Source organism: Terrapene carolina, unplaced genomic scaffold, assembly GCF_002925995.2.
Source record: "Terrapene carolina triunguis isolate 2854851 unplaced genomic scaffold, T_m_triunguis-2.0 Scaffold96, whole genome shotgun sequence".
Taxonomy (NCBI): Eukaryota; Metazoa; Chordata; order Testudines; family Emydidae; genus Terrapene; species Terrapene triunguis.
In genome coordinates this window covers 69,342,414-69,357,359 of record NW_020664447.1, presented here as the reverse complement: position 1 = coordinate 69,357,359, position 14,946 = coordinate 69,342,414, and the positions used below count along the sequence as shown (strand labels likewise).

At 42.7% G+C, this 14,946-nt stretch overlaps 1 protein-coding gene across 1 annotated transcript in view; it reads left to right on the top strand.

The window, feature by feature from the left end:
• PTPN21 (protein tyrosine phosphatase non-receptor type 21) overlaps positions 1-14,946 on the top strand; it is a 62,039-nt gene that overhangs the window by 21,191 nt on the left and 25,902 nt on the right. Inside the window, exons 2-3 of the mRNA XM_026651414.1 lie at positions 2,983-3,152; positions 9,243-9,340. Of these exons, the coding sequence (XP_026507199.1) occupies positions 2,983-3,152; positions 9,243-9,340 (268 nt within the window). The remainder of the gene's footprint in view (positions 1-2,982; positions 3,153-9,242; positions 9,341-14,946) is intronic.

Below are 14,946 nucleotides of genomic sequence, written 5' to 3'. Positions count from 1 at the left end.
AATGCATTAGTACTTGGGCAGATGGACTGGACCAGTAGTAAGAATAGGCTTACATACACAAGCTTTTCACAGCAGCAGGTGCGATCTGGCAGCTCTTGGCCTATACTTCAACTTTAATTGAGGTATGAGTCTACATTATTGTAGTTGTATTCCTGTAGTTCACCTACCTTACTTTGTTTTAATGTAATTTTACATAAAAGGCTGTTAAGTAGCAAATTCGAACAGTCAGAAGTTAGGAAATGCTATAATTAAGGTTGCCCATGTAACTTTAATTCCGCTCCTTGTGTGTGCACATTATAGTATGTAGTCAGTGAGCATGTCTATACAAACAATTAGACCATGGCAAGCTGGGCTGTGGCTCTACCCCACACTAGCTTGCAGCACACTACCTGTCTTTATGTACCTTGCTGATGTGAGTCTCCGTCAAAGCCTATGCGCATCTAGAGGGTGCACACGGACATTTAGTCCGCTCTAGGCTAATGCGGGGCACTTTCACATCCCCACTTGCTACGGTCTAGCTGTTTGTATAGAAAAGCCCTTTAATTACATGATCATCAACACTTTTTTTCATAGGATCCATGCCTCATTCAGTGCCCAATGGACATTGATGGGGTCATTCAATGGGTAGCTGTTCAATACTTTTTTTTAATCCTCTTCATTCAGTGTGTGGCTTTGTCCCTGTGTGGTGTTTATTGCACACCATCCAAACACTGCACTGAACCCAAAATTATCATCTTCCTGAGTTTTTCTAGGGTGCTTTCATCCTAGTACCTTACATCCAGACCCACAAAGGGACTTAGGCATTATGATTCTGAGCATCGCAGCCCCTGACTTTTAGATCCCTAGAAAATCACAGAATATCACTGCAATCTGCAAAGCCTGAATTAGGCACCTAGGCACCCTGTACAATGAATGGGGGGAGAGAGGCATCTCGTACTGCAATCCACAAAGCCAGCATACTATGCAGGGAGCCGACTAAGCTAGCCAATGGGAGATGCTGACCGCAGGGGTGTGTGCAAACCACAGTCCTGTCACAGAGAGAGGCTCTTAAATGTAGGCTGCAGTGTGGCATCGATCTCTGCTAGTGATCCAAGAACCAGGGAAGATAGGCATTCCTAAATTGCATGAGGGGCCAGGAACAAAACAGTTGGGGGAGGAGGACTTTCTTGATAAGCTTTAGCCTAGTCAGTCGATAGTGTACTCACCCAAGATGTGGGAGATCCTGGATTCAAGTCCCCCCTCCTTCTGAGGGGGAGAAGGGATTTGAACAGGGATCAGCCACTTCTCAGGTGAGTGCCCTAACTCAGTGGTTCTCAACCAGGGGTACATGTATCCCTGGGGGTACTAAAAGGTCTTCCAGGGGGTACATCAACTCATCTAGATATTTGCCTAGTTTTACAACAGGCTACATAAAAGCACTAACCAAGTTAATGCAAACTAAAATTTCATAGACCATGATTTGTTTATATTGCTCTGCATACTATACACTGAAATGTAAGTACAATATTTATATTCCAGTTGATTTATTTTATAATTCTATGGTAAAAATGAGAGAGTAAGCAATTTTTCAGTAATAGTGTGCTGTGACACTTTTGTATTTTTGTCTGATTTTGTAAGTTTTTAAGTGAGGTGAAACTTGGGGGTACATGAGAATTCAGATTCTTGAAAGGGGTACAGTCATCTGGAAAGGTTGAGAGCCACTGCCCTATCTATTAGATTATAGAGTTATTTAACTCTTCACTTGCCCAATTAATATTTAGTTATTCAGTTAGTTAACTAACAACTTCAATAGGAGAGACTGAGGGAGACCCATATAAGAGTATCCTAAAGTCCAGTGGCTAGAGCAATTGCCTGAGAGGTAACAGATCCCTGTTCAAATCACTTCTCTCCCTCAAGAAAAGTGGGGCTTGAACTGGGGGTTTCCCACATCCTGGGTGAGTCCCCCATCCATTAGCACAACCACAAAAGGCACATCTCTGACACCAAGTCAACACCCTGGACAAATTTCAAGTCCCTGCTGCAAAGCATGGAGGTTCTAAAGCTTCCCAGTGAAACAGTTTTACACATTCTTTGAACATGGGCAAACACGTTTTTTCCTACTCCCATTCTCAGAAATGACTGACCCTTTTAGTATGGGGAGGATGGGGGGAAATCAACTTGAGGCAGACTCTTGGCATAGGATGTTTCAGCCCTGGCAGTTAACATTGCAAAGTTATAAGGAACTGGAAACGTGGTCTTTTAAAGAAAAGTGTTAGGCAGTCTATAGGTGTTTCTACCTGCACCATCTATAACCGTGCATGTGTATAAACCACTTGGGGAAATTCCTTACTGTCACTGATACCAATGCACAACATTGATGCTTTATATTAATCACTATTATAATAAAAATACTGATGGCTTGTCTGATTTTTAGATTGACATTTTATACCCATGTCCGTGCTCATCGAGGACCCAATTCTGAAATCGTTACTCACAGGAATAAAGACTGCCAAATCAGACATTATTGATCACTTCTTGTATGATGTGAAATTTAGATTTGAATGAGTCTGATTCTGCATCATGAAGTTAATGCTGCATCATGAAATGTAAACTTTTACTACCAAGAATATTATTTACTTATGTGAATAGTCTTATCAAAGTCAACGAGAATGCTCACAATAATAAAAGCTGGTGGTGTTTTTGGAATAGGGCTGTTAATTTATATATTAGGCAACCAAAAGTGTTTTCTTCAACTACCTGGGTTTGTTTTGTTATTTCAGATATTTAATATGGCATGCTATTACTGTTAAAAATATTTCAGTGCTCCTGGTAGTTTTGAATCCTAAGACTATAGGCTTATAAAGCTGTGTTAAACTGTTTTTAATCCTGTATCTCTAGCCTTTTGTGAAGATGGAGACAGTGCCAGGTTCATGATATATGCACTTTATCTGGTATTGCAATACTGACATGATTTGATCATTGAATTGCTTCCCTCTTTTTCAGATTACTTATTTCAGTCTGTGGTATTACAATAAGCAGAACCAGCGCCGGTGGGTAGATTTGGACAAGCCTCTAAAAAAGCAACTGGACAAATATGCTTTGGAGCCGACGGTATATTTTGGAGTGGTGTTTTATGTGCCTACTGTTTCTCAGCTTCAGCAGGAGATTACCAGGTAAACTGCACACGTTTTTAAATTCAGCTTTTAACATTCTAACGTATGAATCTTCTTAAAATAGACATAATTGCCTGATTTCCAACCTTTTTAAAAACGGAAATGCAGACTTAAGGCAGAAACTGTGCCCAAACTGTGGCATTTATTATCCTTTTAGTGTATTTAGACTATATAAAAGGGATCGGCAACCTTTGGCACGCGGCCCGTCAAGGAAATCTGCTGGCGGGCCAGGACGGTTTGTTTATCTGCAGTGACCACAGGTTCGGCCGATCGCAGCTCCCATTGGCCATGGTTCGCCGTTCCAGGCCAATGGGGGCTGCGGGACGTGGCATGGGCCGAGGGATATGCTGGCTGCCGCTTCCTGCAGCCCCCATTGGCCTGGAACGGCAAACTGCGGCCAGTGGGAGCTGCAATCGGCCGAACCTGTGGATGCTGCAGGTAAACAAACCGGCCCGGCCCGCCAGCAGATTTCCCTGATGGGCCGTGTGCCAAAGGTTGCCGATCCCTGCTATATAATAATGGAGTTACTCTTGAGATGAATTTTCCCAATGACCTTATGAGTCCATTGGAGCCTAGTAAAGTTACTCACAGACATGCTTGCATGATCAGCCTTTCAATTATTATAGGCTTTTCTTTCAGAGGAATACTTTGCTTCAGGAAACCAATCCAACACTTACTACCTGAAGAGCTGATAGAGGCAAGTTGTCCTGTTGTCAGCACACTCTGGTATTCATAAACCATATTTGCAAAGTCCTATCTAAGGCGTAGTGTGATTATAGACAATAAAGATGGATATCAGATAGGAAATTGTGCGTCCATTTCCACTGTTGCTTTGTGAATTCACTGATCACAGGCACAAGTGCCAGGAAGTGCTGTTAATTGTAAAGGAGAATCCAGTTCAGCATGTTCACTGATCAGCTCTTCATATGGTGAATATCAGCCCAGATGAGAGTGCTTGGGTGGCTAATAGGCTTGTGTTTTCAGGGAGCTGACAACCAGTTAAGCACAAGCAAGACTCCCTCACACTGAAGGCAGAGGGGTAACGAGATGACTCTCAGTCCTGGTTACCCTGAGAACTGTCACAACATTAACTACAGGCTGCTATGCTTTAATGCAGTGGGGTGTCTCAGAATACATCCTGCAGCTCCACCATATTATATGGTGTAGTACAAGTCCTGTTGACTTTGGTTCTCATTTTGCATGGGAAAAGCTGTACGCTTGTTTTCTTTATAAAAGGTTAAAATGCACGGTGGGCTGTTTTTCAGTTGTTTTCCAGGTTTGTAAGGGCCTGATCCAACTCCAAGACATGGAGTATTTCCATCAACTTTAACAGGTATTGGATTAGGTCCTAAGCTTGGTATAGGATTCCACAGGTTGATGTATCAGGAATTGTTTCAGCAAGATCAAAATATTAAAAGCTTTCACTTCGATTAGGCAGTTTTCTAATTCAGTGGAATGAAACTGCCAGTATTTCTAATATAGACATTCTTAGCAGACACAGAGCCTGTAAACTTTCTAGTGCAATAGCTCAGTAATGTTGCAATATACTGCCATGCATGAGACCTGAGTTCAGGTGCAAACTCTGTGTTCCTATACTGTGGGCAGCTAGATATAAAGGACTAGATTGTTATCTAATTCACATCAGTTAAGATGGGAATTAACTTCAGAGAAGTTCATGGAGTTGCTTACTCCTGCTCTATACCAGAATCTGGTCCAAAGAGTGTTAAACAAGTGGTATATTTGCAGGGCTGGCCCACAACATTTTGGCATCTGAGGAGGGGAGCTCAAATGACGCCCCATACCCCCTCGCTTGGGCCAAAACTTTGAAAGGTCTCAATTCTGCCTTCTTCCTGTTCTACTCCTCTCATGGTACTGCTTTGCTACCTACCCCAATAAAGGGGAACTAACAACTTAAAATGCCTTGTTCAAAAATTTTAAGTAACACTTAACTTTCAAATGCCTGAACAGCAAATGTAACTTTTCTTGTCTGCATAGTAAACACTGGCATTTTTATCTGTTTGAATAATCAAAGTGGTGCTTTCCGTGCCTTCTTGGTTGCAAAGATTTGAACTGCTTCCTGCTGAAGGTCCACAGTCTGGGCCAGCTCATGCTCTATTGAGATGGTTGCAAGGCCGACCAGCCTCTCCTGTGTCATTGTGGAGCATAGATGTGTTTTTATTAACTTCAGCTTGGAGAAGCTGCGTTCTCCACTGGCAACTGTTACAGGAAGTGTTAGAAGTATGCGCAGAGCAACAAAAGCATTTGGAAAGAGGGTGGTCATCTTATTTGTGCACATATATTCCAGAACAGCCTTCGGAGTTGATCCTGCTGAAATGTATCTTGAAAGGGCTTTCAGTTCATCACCTAAATCACTCGCATCAATATCGCTCATGTCATCATGTGTCAACACTGTCTCTAGTGCCCTGCATTGCTGGTGTAGGTCTTCTTCAGGTATAGTGAGGAGTTTTGGAATATCATACAACATCCTAAATATACTGCTGTGTTCCCTGAGCTGCATGAAACGTTCTTCAACTGATTGTATTGCACAATCTAGCGCTTGGTTAAAGAATTCAACTTTCAATTGTTGTTTGGGGTCTCTTATGGGATTATCCTGTGCCTCGTAATCAAAATGTCGTCTTCTTCGGCGACTCTTGAATGGGAGGGAAAATAGCTTCAGTGTGAAGTTCCTCTGCCAACTTCTGTGTACTCTTCAGAACGTTTTGAAATCCCTCATCTGACCAGTAAGACTGTAGGTATGACTTTGCTTTGTCCAGTTGTTCCATTGCTCCAGATATCAAGGTCAACACCTTGGAGTCTCTTGCTTACAACATTTATTTCAAACAGTATGTCATACCACAACACTAAGCCCACACAGAAATTTGAAGTTATGTATGTTTCTGGTGATTCCATTTCCCTCTGCCACTGTTCTCCCACGAACAGTTCCTGTCATAGCATTATCCTCTATAATGGCAACTATGGCATCATCTATCTTCCCAATTTGGTGTTTGATAGGCTTTATCACCTCCACTCGACATTCCCATCGTGTGGCACTCAGTGGTTTCAGTGTCAGAGAGGATGTTCCCAGATGTTGCTTCAAACTTTGCCATTGATGAGTTGATGCAGAGAAAAATACATAGATGCTTTGAATTACATTAAAAAATTCAGCAGCCTCACTAGAAGCTGATGCTGCATCACTGACCACTAATTTCAGTGAATGAGAACTGCATGGGACACAATAGCTCGAGGGTTTAACTCTTGGATCCGTGTCTGCACTCCTCTGTTCTTTCCTCTCATGTTGGCACCATTATCGTAGCCCTGACCTCTCATGTCAGTTATCGCAATTCCCATATCTTCCAGCTTTTTAAGAAGCACATTTGTCATACCAGCCCCTGTAGTATCATCAATGTCAATAAATTCTAGAAAATGCTCTGACAGTCATCATTGCAGGGACATTTTCACTAGGTTCTGTTGTTGTTACAAAATGCACCATTAAAGTCATTTATTCCGTATGGCTGATGTCAGGTGTGCAGTCCAGAATAACAGAGTAATATCTTTCTGACTTCAGATCTGCCACAATCTTCTGTTTGACTTTTGTTGCCAGTAACTGTATGATCTCATTTTGAATTGGTTTTCCAAGGTAGTGGTGTGTATACGTTTCTTGGGTGGTGACTCTTCTTAGATGCTCCTGGAGTATAGCATCAAACTCAACCATCAGCTCCACAATTTTTTAAGGAAGTTTCCATTGTTTGGCACATACAGCTGATCTGAAGTGCCACGCAGTGCTAGGTTTTGGGTAGCAAGCATTCTCACAATGGCCATGAGCCTTTTCAGAACATTTTGCCAGTAAAGAGACACTGATGCAATCTTCTCTTGATGCTGATCATCTATGGTGGCCTTTAACCTTAGTCTCATCTCAAGCTCTTTCCACCTATGGAATGCTCTCTGGTGATTTGCTGCCTTCTCATGGCATGCCAGATTTCTAGCCAGATTTTTCCAGTCCTTTGTTCCTGTAGAACCCAATGTGGCTGGAACATTAGACTGGAAGAGTTTGCAACAAAAACAGTATGCAGCATTCTGGGTTTTTGAGTACATAAGCCATGGCCTCTCCACTTTGTCACCATTGGGGATTTCACGCCAGTAATGTGTTGGATGGTGTAGCGATGTGGGACTTACCCCTGCGGCGCCTCCTGCTGGTCGTCTCGGGAATTAGCTTGTTTCCAGCATTGGAGCGCCCTCTGCAGGCCAGTGTCCCGCTGCCACTTGGCCCCCGTGTCCCTCCCTGGACTCCGGTGCCCCTTTATCTGGGGTGCTGCCCCCTGGCAGTACACCCCTCAGTCTCAGGGTCTCCCCACCTTGCCTCAGGTTCTAGTGGCGCCCCCCCACAGTCTGGCACCTGAGGCAGCCGCCTCAGTTCGCCTCATGGTAAGGCCAGCCCTGTATATTTGGCATATCGAAGGGAGTGCAAGGCCCACATTTGAGGGAAGTTGCCCATAATAAGATGGGGTAGTTGTATGAGCATCATATATTCCTTTAGCAGGTGTCTTGCAGGAAGAACAAGAAACCTACTGCCTGGTTAGGGTGATTTCCTTTTACACAAATAGGGAGGGATAGCTCAGTGGTTTGAGCATTGGCTTGCTAAACCCAGGGTTGTAAGTTCAATCCTTGAGGGGGCCATTTAGGGATATGGGGCAAAAATCTGCTGGGTGATTTAATTGGGGATTGGCCCTGCTTTGAGCAGGGGGTTGGACTAGATGATCTCCTGAGGTCCCTTCCAACCGTAGTATTCTATGATTCTAAAGGGTTGTGTGTGTTTTGGGAGCAAAGGATTTTAGTCCCAGCTCTATTTGTGTGTGATTTATGTAGCACTGGTATCTATTGTCATCTAGCACATGGCTCTGTTCTTGTGGGAGAGGGGAAAATAGTAGAGAATACGTTAAAAGGTTGCCGTATTTAATAGTCTTTGGTAAAGATGGAAAACATCTGTTTTCATGTGTTTAGTCTGACATGCATTTATTTATTGTTTCTAATGGCATGATGTACCTCCTGAAATGTAAAAAGACAAGATCCCTGCCCCCAGGAACTCTCTTTAACTATTGTTCAATGTGATGTTGTAAAACAGTTAGGGGGACAGGGACAATACCAATAAAATTATGCAGTTAGGCCCTCATGCTGAAAAAACTTGTGTGCTTTATTTGACTTCAGATGGGACTGCTCAAGTGAGTAAAGTTGAGCACATGCTTAAGTGTTTGCAATATTGAGCAAGGGCTAATGTACCGCATGAGGAAGTTTAAACTTTTAAAAAATGTATATATTCAGAGTAAATAAATGTTTTAGTCAGCTATGTTTATGTAGGTTTTACTACAGCAGTAGTAGGTTTTAAGGAAGTACTTTGAGGAGAGGCTGGTGGCTTGCTGGACTTCCTCAGAAAGCATGTTCCCTGCGTAGGGAATGGCATGGAAGAATGCAAGAAGGTGGTTGTGGGAAAGTGATGTCCTTGATGAATGGAGGAATGACACAGGTAGAGACCAGGTTGGATAAATTGGATGAGAGACCCGGTTGAAGAGAATGGATTATGTACGGCCTTAAAGGGGATGACATATAGCTTGCAGTGGATGTACTGGAGAAGCAAGAATCAAAGTGATTCAAAGGGAGGAGTGATGTCAGATTGACCATCAGGGATTGTTTTGACCAGCAGCAGTGTTCTGAATGGCCTGAAGAGAAGTGGTGTGATTGTCAGAGAGGCGAGAGAAGAAGTGGTTATAGGAATTAAATAGCACGATGAGAAGGACATGAGTACATTTTTGATGTCTGGGCAGGCAGGAGAGATCAGATCCTGGAGATGTGTTGAAAGAAGTGGCAGGATATGGATACACTATAGGGTGAGGGAGGAGCTGAAGATGAACACTAAGTTATGGGACTGAGTGACAAGGAGGATTGTGGTCTCCTCAATAATGAGAGAGTGAGGGAAGGGGAGGGGATTTGGAAGGAACGATGCATGCAAATTCATTGGCTTCCAAAAGATTTTTTGGCTATATTGTACTGAAACAAAAATGAAAAAGCTGACATGGATTTTTTTTTTTTTTTTTGTAGATACCAGTATTATTTGCAATTGAAGAAAGATATCTTGGAGGGAAACATTCCTTGCACATTAGAGCAAGCAATTCATCTGGCTGGCTTAGCTGTTCAAGGTAAACAAAGGAATTTCACTAAGTAAATTTTAGGGATGGTGACTTGAGATATTTGGATGCATATTTTATATTTGTTGCTTACATGAACACCCCCTGTTATGGTAGATACTCTGTATGTAGTTATGTGGCTCTATACCTGCCTTTTTTGTAAAATACATGATATTTGCTTTGAATTTATAATAATTTAATGCCCCTGAATTATGGTGCCTCAGCACTTAGTTGGTCATTAAGAGCTTGATCCTCAAAACTGTATTAACTTCAGTGGAACTTACTCAAAGCCACAGAGGGAGTCAGTGGCCCAGGAGTTCCTGGCTCTCAGTCATGTGCTCAGACCACTAGACCTCATTGCGTCTCAACTGCTGCAATCTCCTCCTGTTGGTTTAGGAGCAGGAGAGGGGGATGCATTTTAATAATTAAGAATGTGTCTGTACACCCATATTCTTTTCTCCATGTTGTCTCTCACGCCAACTCCCCCTACGCCTGTAATGTGCTTGCAGAGCTAGTCCACAGGACCGTTACCCCACATTCAAATCTCTCCCGAAGACCCCCTTCTGCCATGATGCCTACAAGAAATTAGCCATTTAATGTTGGCTAGTTGGGGGGCAGGTTGGATAGGTTATACATATATTTAAGAAAACCTAGAAACCCCCAGAACTAACAGTTTACCTGTTTTCCCCATGACCAGACTAATTATATGTAGTCTTCCATTCCCACAACCTTTGCTTGCATTTTGTCTTCCAATATAACTACTAATAGTTTGTAAAAACACCGGCATTGGCCGGGGACTTAGGGACTTGTGTAGTACATGAAACTTGTAGTTGATTTTTTAAAAATTAACTAAGTGTACATATTGATAGCATCATATTTAAAGAAGAAAATCTGTTTTTCTGCTTTGTTTACCAGTGAAATAGGGTGAATTAAAAATACCTTATTTATGTAAAATCAGTTTTTTGTAGTGCAGGCTAGCCCTTTAATACTCTTCATCTACCAAGTTCTTGCTTACTCATTTTATGCTCTTGGGAGAGTATAAATGTGTCTCTGCTCAGTGAGTTGTTTATGGGAATCTTTCTCAATATAATCCTCTTCTCAGATGGAAAATATTTTATCCTGTAACTTTTGCATTCTTCATTTGATCTGGCAGGGTTGTAAGAGAGGAATTGTATGTGTTAGTAACACACTGAAAAACTGGTGTAGAATAGTAGATCTTTTAGATTGGTACTGCTTGATAACTAAGGTGACTTATAAGGTGGGTCAGTTGCTTTTACCAGGAACACGCACACTTGGATTTTGGCAAGTTGGTGATTTGTCATTGTCCCCACTGAGGAATACCACAGCAATTTGTGATTTTAATAGTAACAGTAAATCCGTTCCGAACACTAGTCTGATCATGAGTATAGTATTAACTTAATCTAAAATGGCTGAAGTCTCCTTTAAATGTGAATACTAGCCCACACAATACTATTCATTCTCAGTTAAAGACTGTTGTCTATGTACTTTTCTTCGATGAGACTTCTAAATAAGAGCTATATTTTTGTGAGTTATATTTGTATATGAAAATATGGAACAGACGTTCAGCAGACGCTCTGGTCCCTTGAGACCTTTTCTCCTGAAGATTAATTTATAGCTTCTCTGATATTTATAGAAATGTAGGACTGGAAGGAACCTTGAGAGGTTATCTAGTCCATCTTCCTGCCCCAAGTTAGGACCAAATATACCTAAACCATCCCTGACAGGTATTTGTCTAACCTGTTCTTTAAAACCTCCAATGACAGGAATTCCACAACCTCCTTTGGAAGCCTGTTCAGAGCTTAACTATCTTGATAGTTAGTTAGTTTTTCCTAATATCTAACCTAAATCTCCCTTGCTGCAGATTAAGCCAATTACTTCTTGTCCTACCTTCAGTGCACAAAAGAACAATTGATCTGTAAAACAGCCCTTAAAAAACATTTGAAGACTTTTATCAGAGCCCCTCCCAGTCTCCTTTTCTCAAGACTAAACATGCCAGTTTTCTGAACCTTCCCTCATAGGTCAGATTTTCTAAGCCCTTTATCATTTTTTTTTTCTGGACTCTCAGATTTGTCCACATCTTCCCTAAAGTGTGGTGCCCAGATCTGGACATGGTGCTCCAACTGAGGCCTCACCAGTGCCTAGTAGAGCAGACCGTTACATCTGAAACTCCTGTAAATACACCCCAGAATGATTTTGGTGTTTTTTTTGCATCTGCATCACACTGTTGACTCCTATTCAATTTGTGATCCACTATTAACCCCAGATCCTTTTCAGCAGTACTACTGCATAGGCAGTTATTCCCCATTTTGTAGTTGTGCATTTGATTTTTCCTTTCTAGATGAAGTGATTTAAACTTGTCTTTATTGGATTTCATCTTGTTGATTTCAGACCAGTTCTCCAATTTGTCAAGGTCATTTTGAATTCTAATCCTGTCCTCCAAAGTGCTAGCAATCCCTCCCATCTTCAGATCTCTAAGCATATTCCCCACTCCATTCTCCAAACCCTTGATGAAAATATTGAATAGCATTAGACCCAGAACAGACCGCTGCTGGACCACACTAAATACATCTCCCCAGTTTGATAGCGAACCATTGGTAACTACTTTTTGAGTATGGTCTTTCAAGCAGTGTAGCACCTACCATATAGTAATTTAATCTAGAACACATTTCCCTAGTTTGCTCATGAGACTGTCACTTGCGACTATTTTAAAAGCTTTACTAAAACCAAGATACGTCACATCTACAGCTTCCCCCTATCCATTAGGCCAGTAACCCAGATAGAGAAGGAAATTAGGTTTGTTTGGCACGATTTGTTGTTGACAAATGCATGTTGGCTGTTACTTGTAGCCCTGTTATCTTCTAGGTGTTTACAAATTGATTGTTGATTAATTTGTTCCAGTAAAGTATCTTTCCAGGTGTCAAAGTTAGGAGACGGTCTATAATTCTCTGGGTGTCCTCTTTGTTCTCCTTTTTAAAGATAGGTACTATGTTTGCCCTTCTTCAGCCCTCTGGGAGCTTTCCTGTCCTCCATAAATTCTCAAAGATAATCACTAACAGTTCTGAGATTGCTTCAGCTGGTTCCTTACCAGGCCCTGCTGACTTGAATACATGTATCTTATATAAATATTCTTTGACCTGTGCTTTCCCCATTTTGTCTTGTGTTCCTTCCCCCTTGTTAATATTAATTGTGTGAAGTATCTGATCACAACCTACCTTTTTAGTGAAGATAGAAGCAAAATACATTAAACACCTTGGCCTTCTTGATGTCTTCTGTATTTAGCCCACTTTATTTCTCCTGTTCAACAGCTGGGGCCAGATATAGAGGCAGGTTCTCTGTCCCTGTGTGATTCCTTTGGGCTGATTGGGTGACCAAAAGAGAACCAAAACCTCCCCTAAGTCCCTGCTGTGAATACTCCCAGTATGGGGAAGCCTCCAGCAGGTGCAGAGCATGCAGAACTGGCTTCTAGGCCTCACTCCCCACGTCTCCCAGCACAGGGATCATTTTAGGGTGTGGAGGGGAAGTGTCCAGTGTGTTACAACAATCCCTATCTTGTGTACAGTCTCTGTGGGACCATACCCAGTGGAGCAAGTCAGAACAGCCCTTAGTCTGTTCTAATCTGCACCAGAACTGGGACTGCCGTAGAGAATCAGGGAGCTGTGATCATCTCCCTGACAGATCCCTTCCTCCCTACCTCCCATTCTTCTGCACCCAGTGGAAGTTGTGTTGGTTTGGATGTTGACAGCCAGCATCCTCAGTAAAAGAAGCCTTAAACCAGGACCAGGCCTACTTGAATCCTGGGGAGGGGAGGGAAAATCCAAGGGCCAGAATACAACTGGGTGCAGGGACAACAAATGAAAAGAGAGGAACAGGAGTGGAGTTCCTAAAGTATTAAGATCAAAAGGATTAGTGATTGAACTGTGTCACATGACCAGTCAGAAGAGGAACACAGACCAAGTAGGATATCTTAGGAGAAAAAGGAAGAAAGAAAGTCTCACCACCACAGAATACCCCCCGCCCTCCTGGTGTGATATGGCATTTCAGCAACCCTGCCTTGCTCTCCTTTTCGCTATGTCATTGATCTGGTACGATGGTTAGAACCCTGAAAATCTGCAGATAACAGCTTCATATCCACAGATATCTGCATCCATGGATACTGATCTTTGTTTACCATCTCTGGATTACAGATTTGATGCAGATCCAAATTTTTATCTGTGCCGGGCTCTCTATTATGCAGGGGATCTCAATCAGCAGGGTAGCGATTTCAGGGGGTCTGCCCGTAGGGCTGAAGCCCGGAGCCCCACAGGGCCCTGGACCCCTTGAAACCAGCTCACAGCTTCCCAGGGGGCCACAGATGCCCAGTTGAGAAGTGCTGCTCTAGAGGGTGCTAGTACAAATGCAGATCCTTATATAAGGTGGAGTGCAGATCTTAGGTCAGATACAATTTAATTACCATGGATATGAATCCAAATTTTTGTATCCATGCAGGGCTCTAATGATGGTGACTTGGCCTCTATCCAGGTCTCCCTACAGTTCCACCCCTTCCAGGGTATCAAGGCCCCAAACAAATAATGTCCAACAACATAGTGGTAACACAACATCTTCTGTCCTTCCAGAGCTCGTCTTCAGCCTTGCAGGGCTTCCCCCTGGAAACCCTCTGCAAAACTCAGAAACCAGACAAAAATACAAACTAGAGCAACTTCTGCCTGCCCAGGTTTCAGCTTTTAGAGCATCTTCGGTTCTCCCAGTTCTCCTCTCTCCTACAGAGCACCAACCCACAGGGCTGCCTCGCTAGAAACTTGCCACTTTTTCAAGCCCCCTGCCCCAGCGTTCACTCCCACTCTTGTAGCTTCCCCACAATTCTCCCTCCACTGAGCTTCTGTCTGACCCTTCGCACAGGGCAGGAACTCCAGATCTCCACTCTCCTGGGTCTCCTTCTCCCAGCTGAGCTCCTCAGTGAGCCTGACGCACCCTCCAGGTATAACAAGTTGGTGCTAATTCAAGCTCTGAGGCCATGTCTACAGTACAAAATTAAGTCGAGCTAACTTACATTGGCATACAACCACTGCAGAAATTACATTTCTTGTAAAAGTGTGTCTACACTTTGTTCCTTGTGTCCTTGTGCATGTCTTCATCAGGAATGCTTGTGTCGATTGTACTGTCAGTGTGGGGCATTGTGGTAAGGCTCCTGACAGCCAGTAACCGTCGACATAAGCAACGCAGTGTCAACATTGACACTGCGTTGACCGAACTACATCGACCCATTGACTCTATGCTGCTCGCGGAGGTGGAGTTATTAAGTTGGCTTAGCCGGGCGGTTACTTTGACAGGAGTGAAATCTAAGTGTAGACACTTTTATAATTAGGTCAACATAAGATGCCTTGCGTTGACCTAACTCTGAGGTATACACTAGGCCTCTATCTCTATTTAGCCCCTTTTTGGTCAGTATGGGGTTTATACACTCATCACAACGTGATTTGCTTAACTGTTACACTTTGCAAAGTTTACTGACTATTGTACAGTGTCATCCGCTACTTTCAAATAGAGTTCATTATTACGGAGCTATACTGTACAGAGAGCGCATCCTTCACACTGAACTA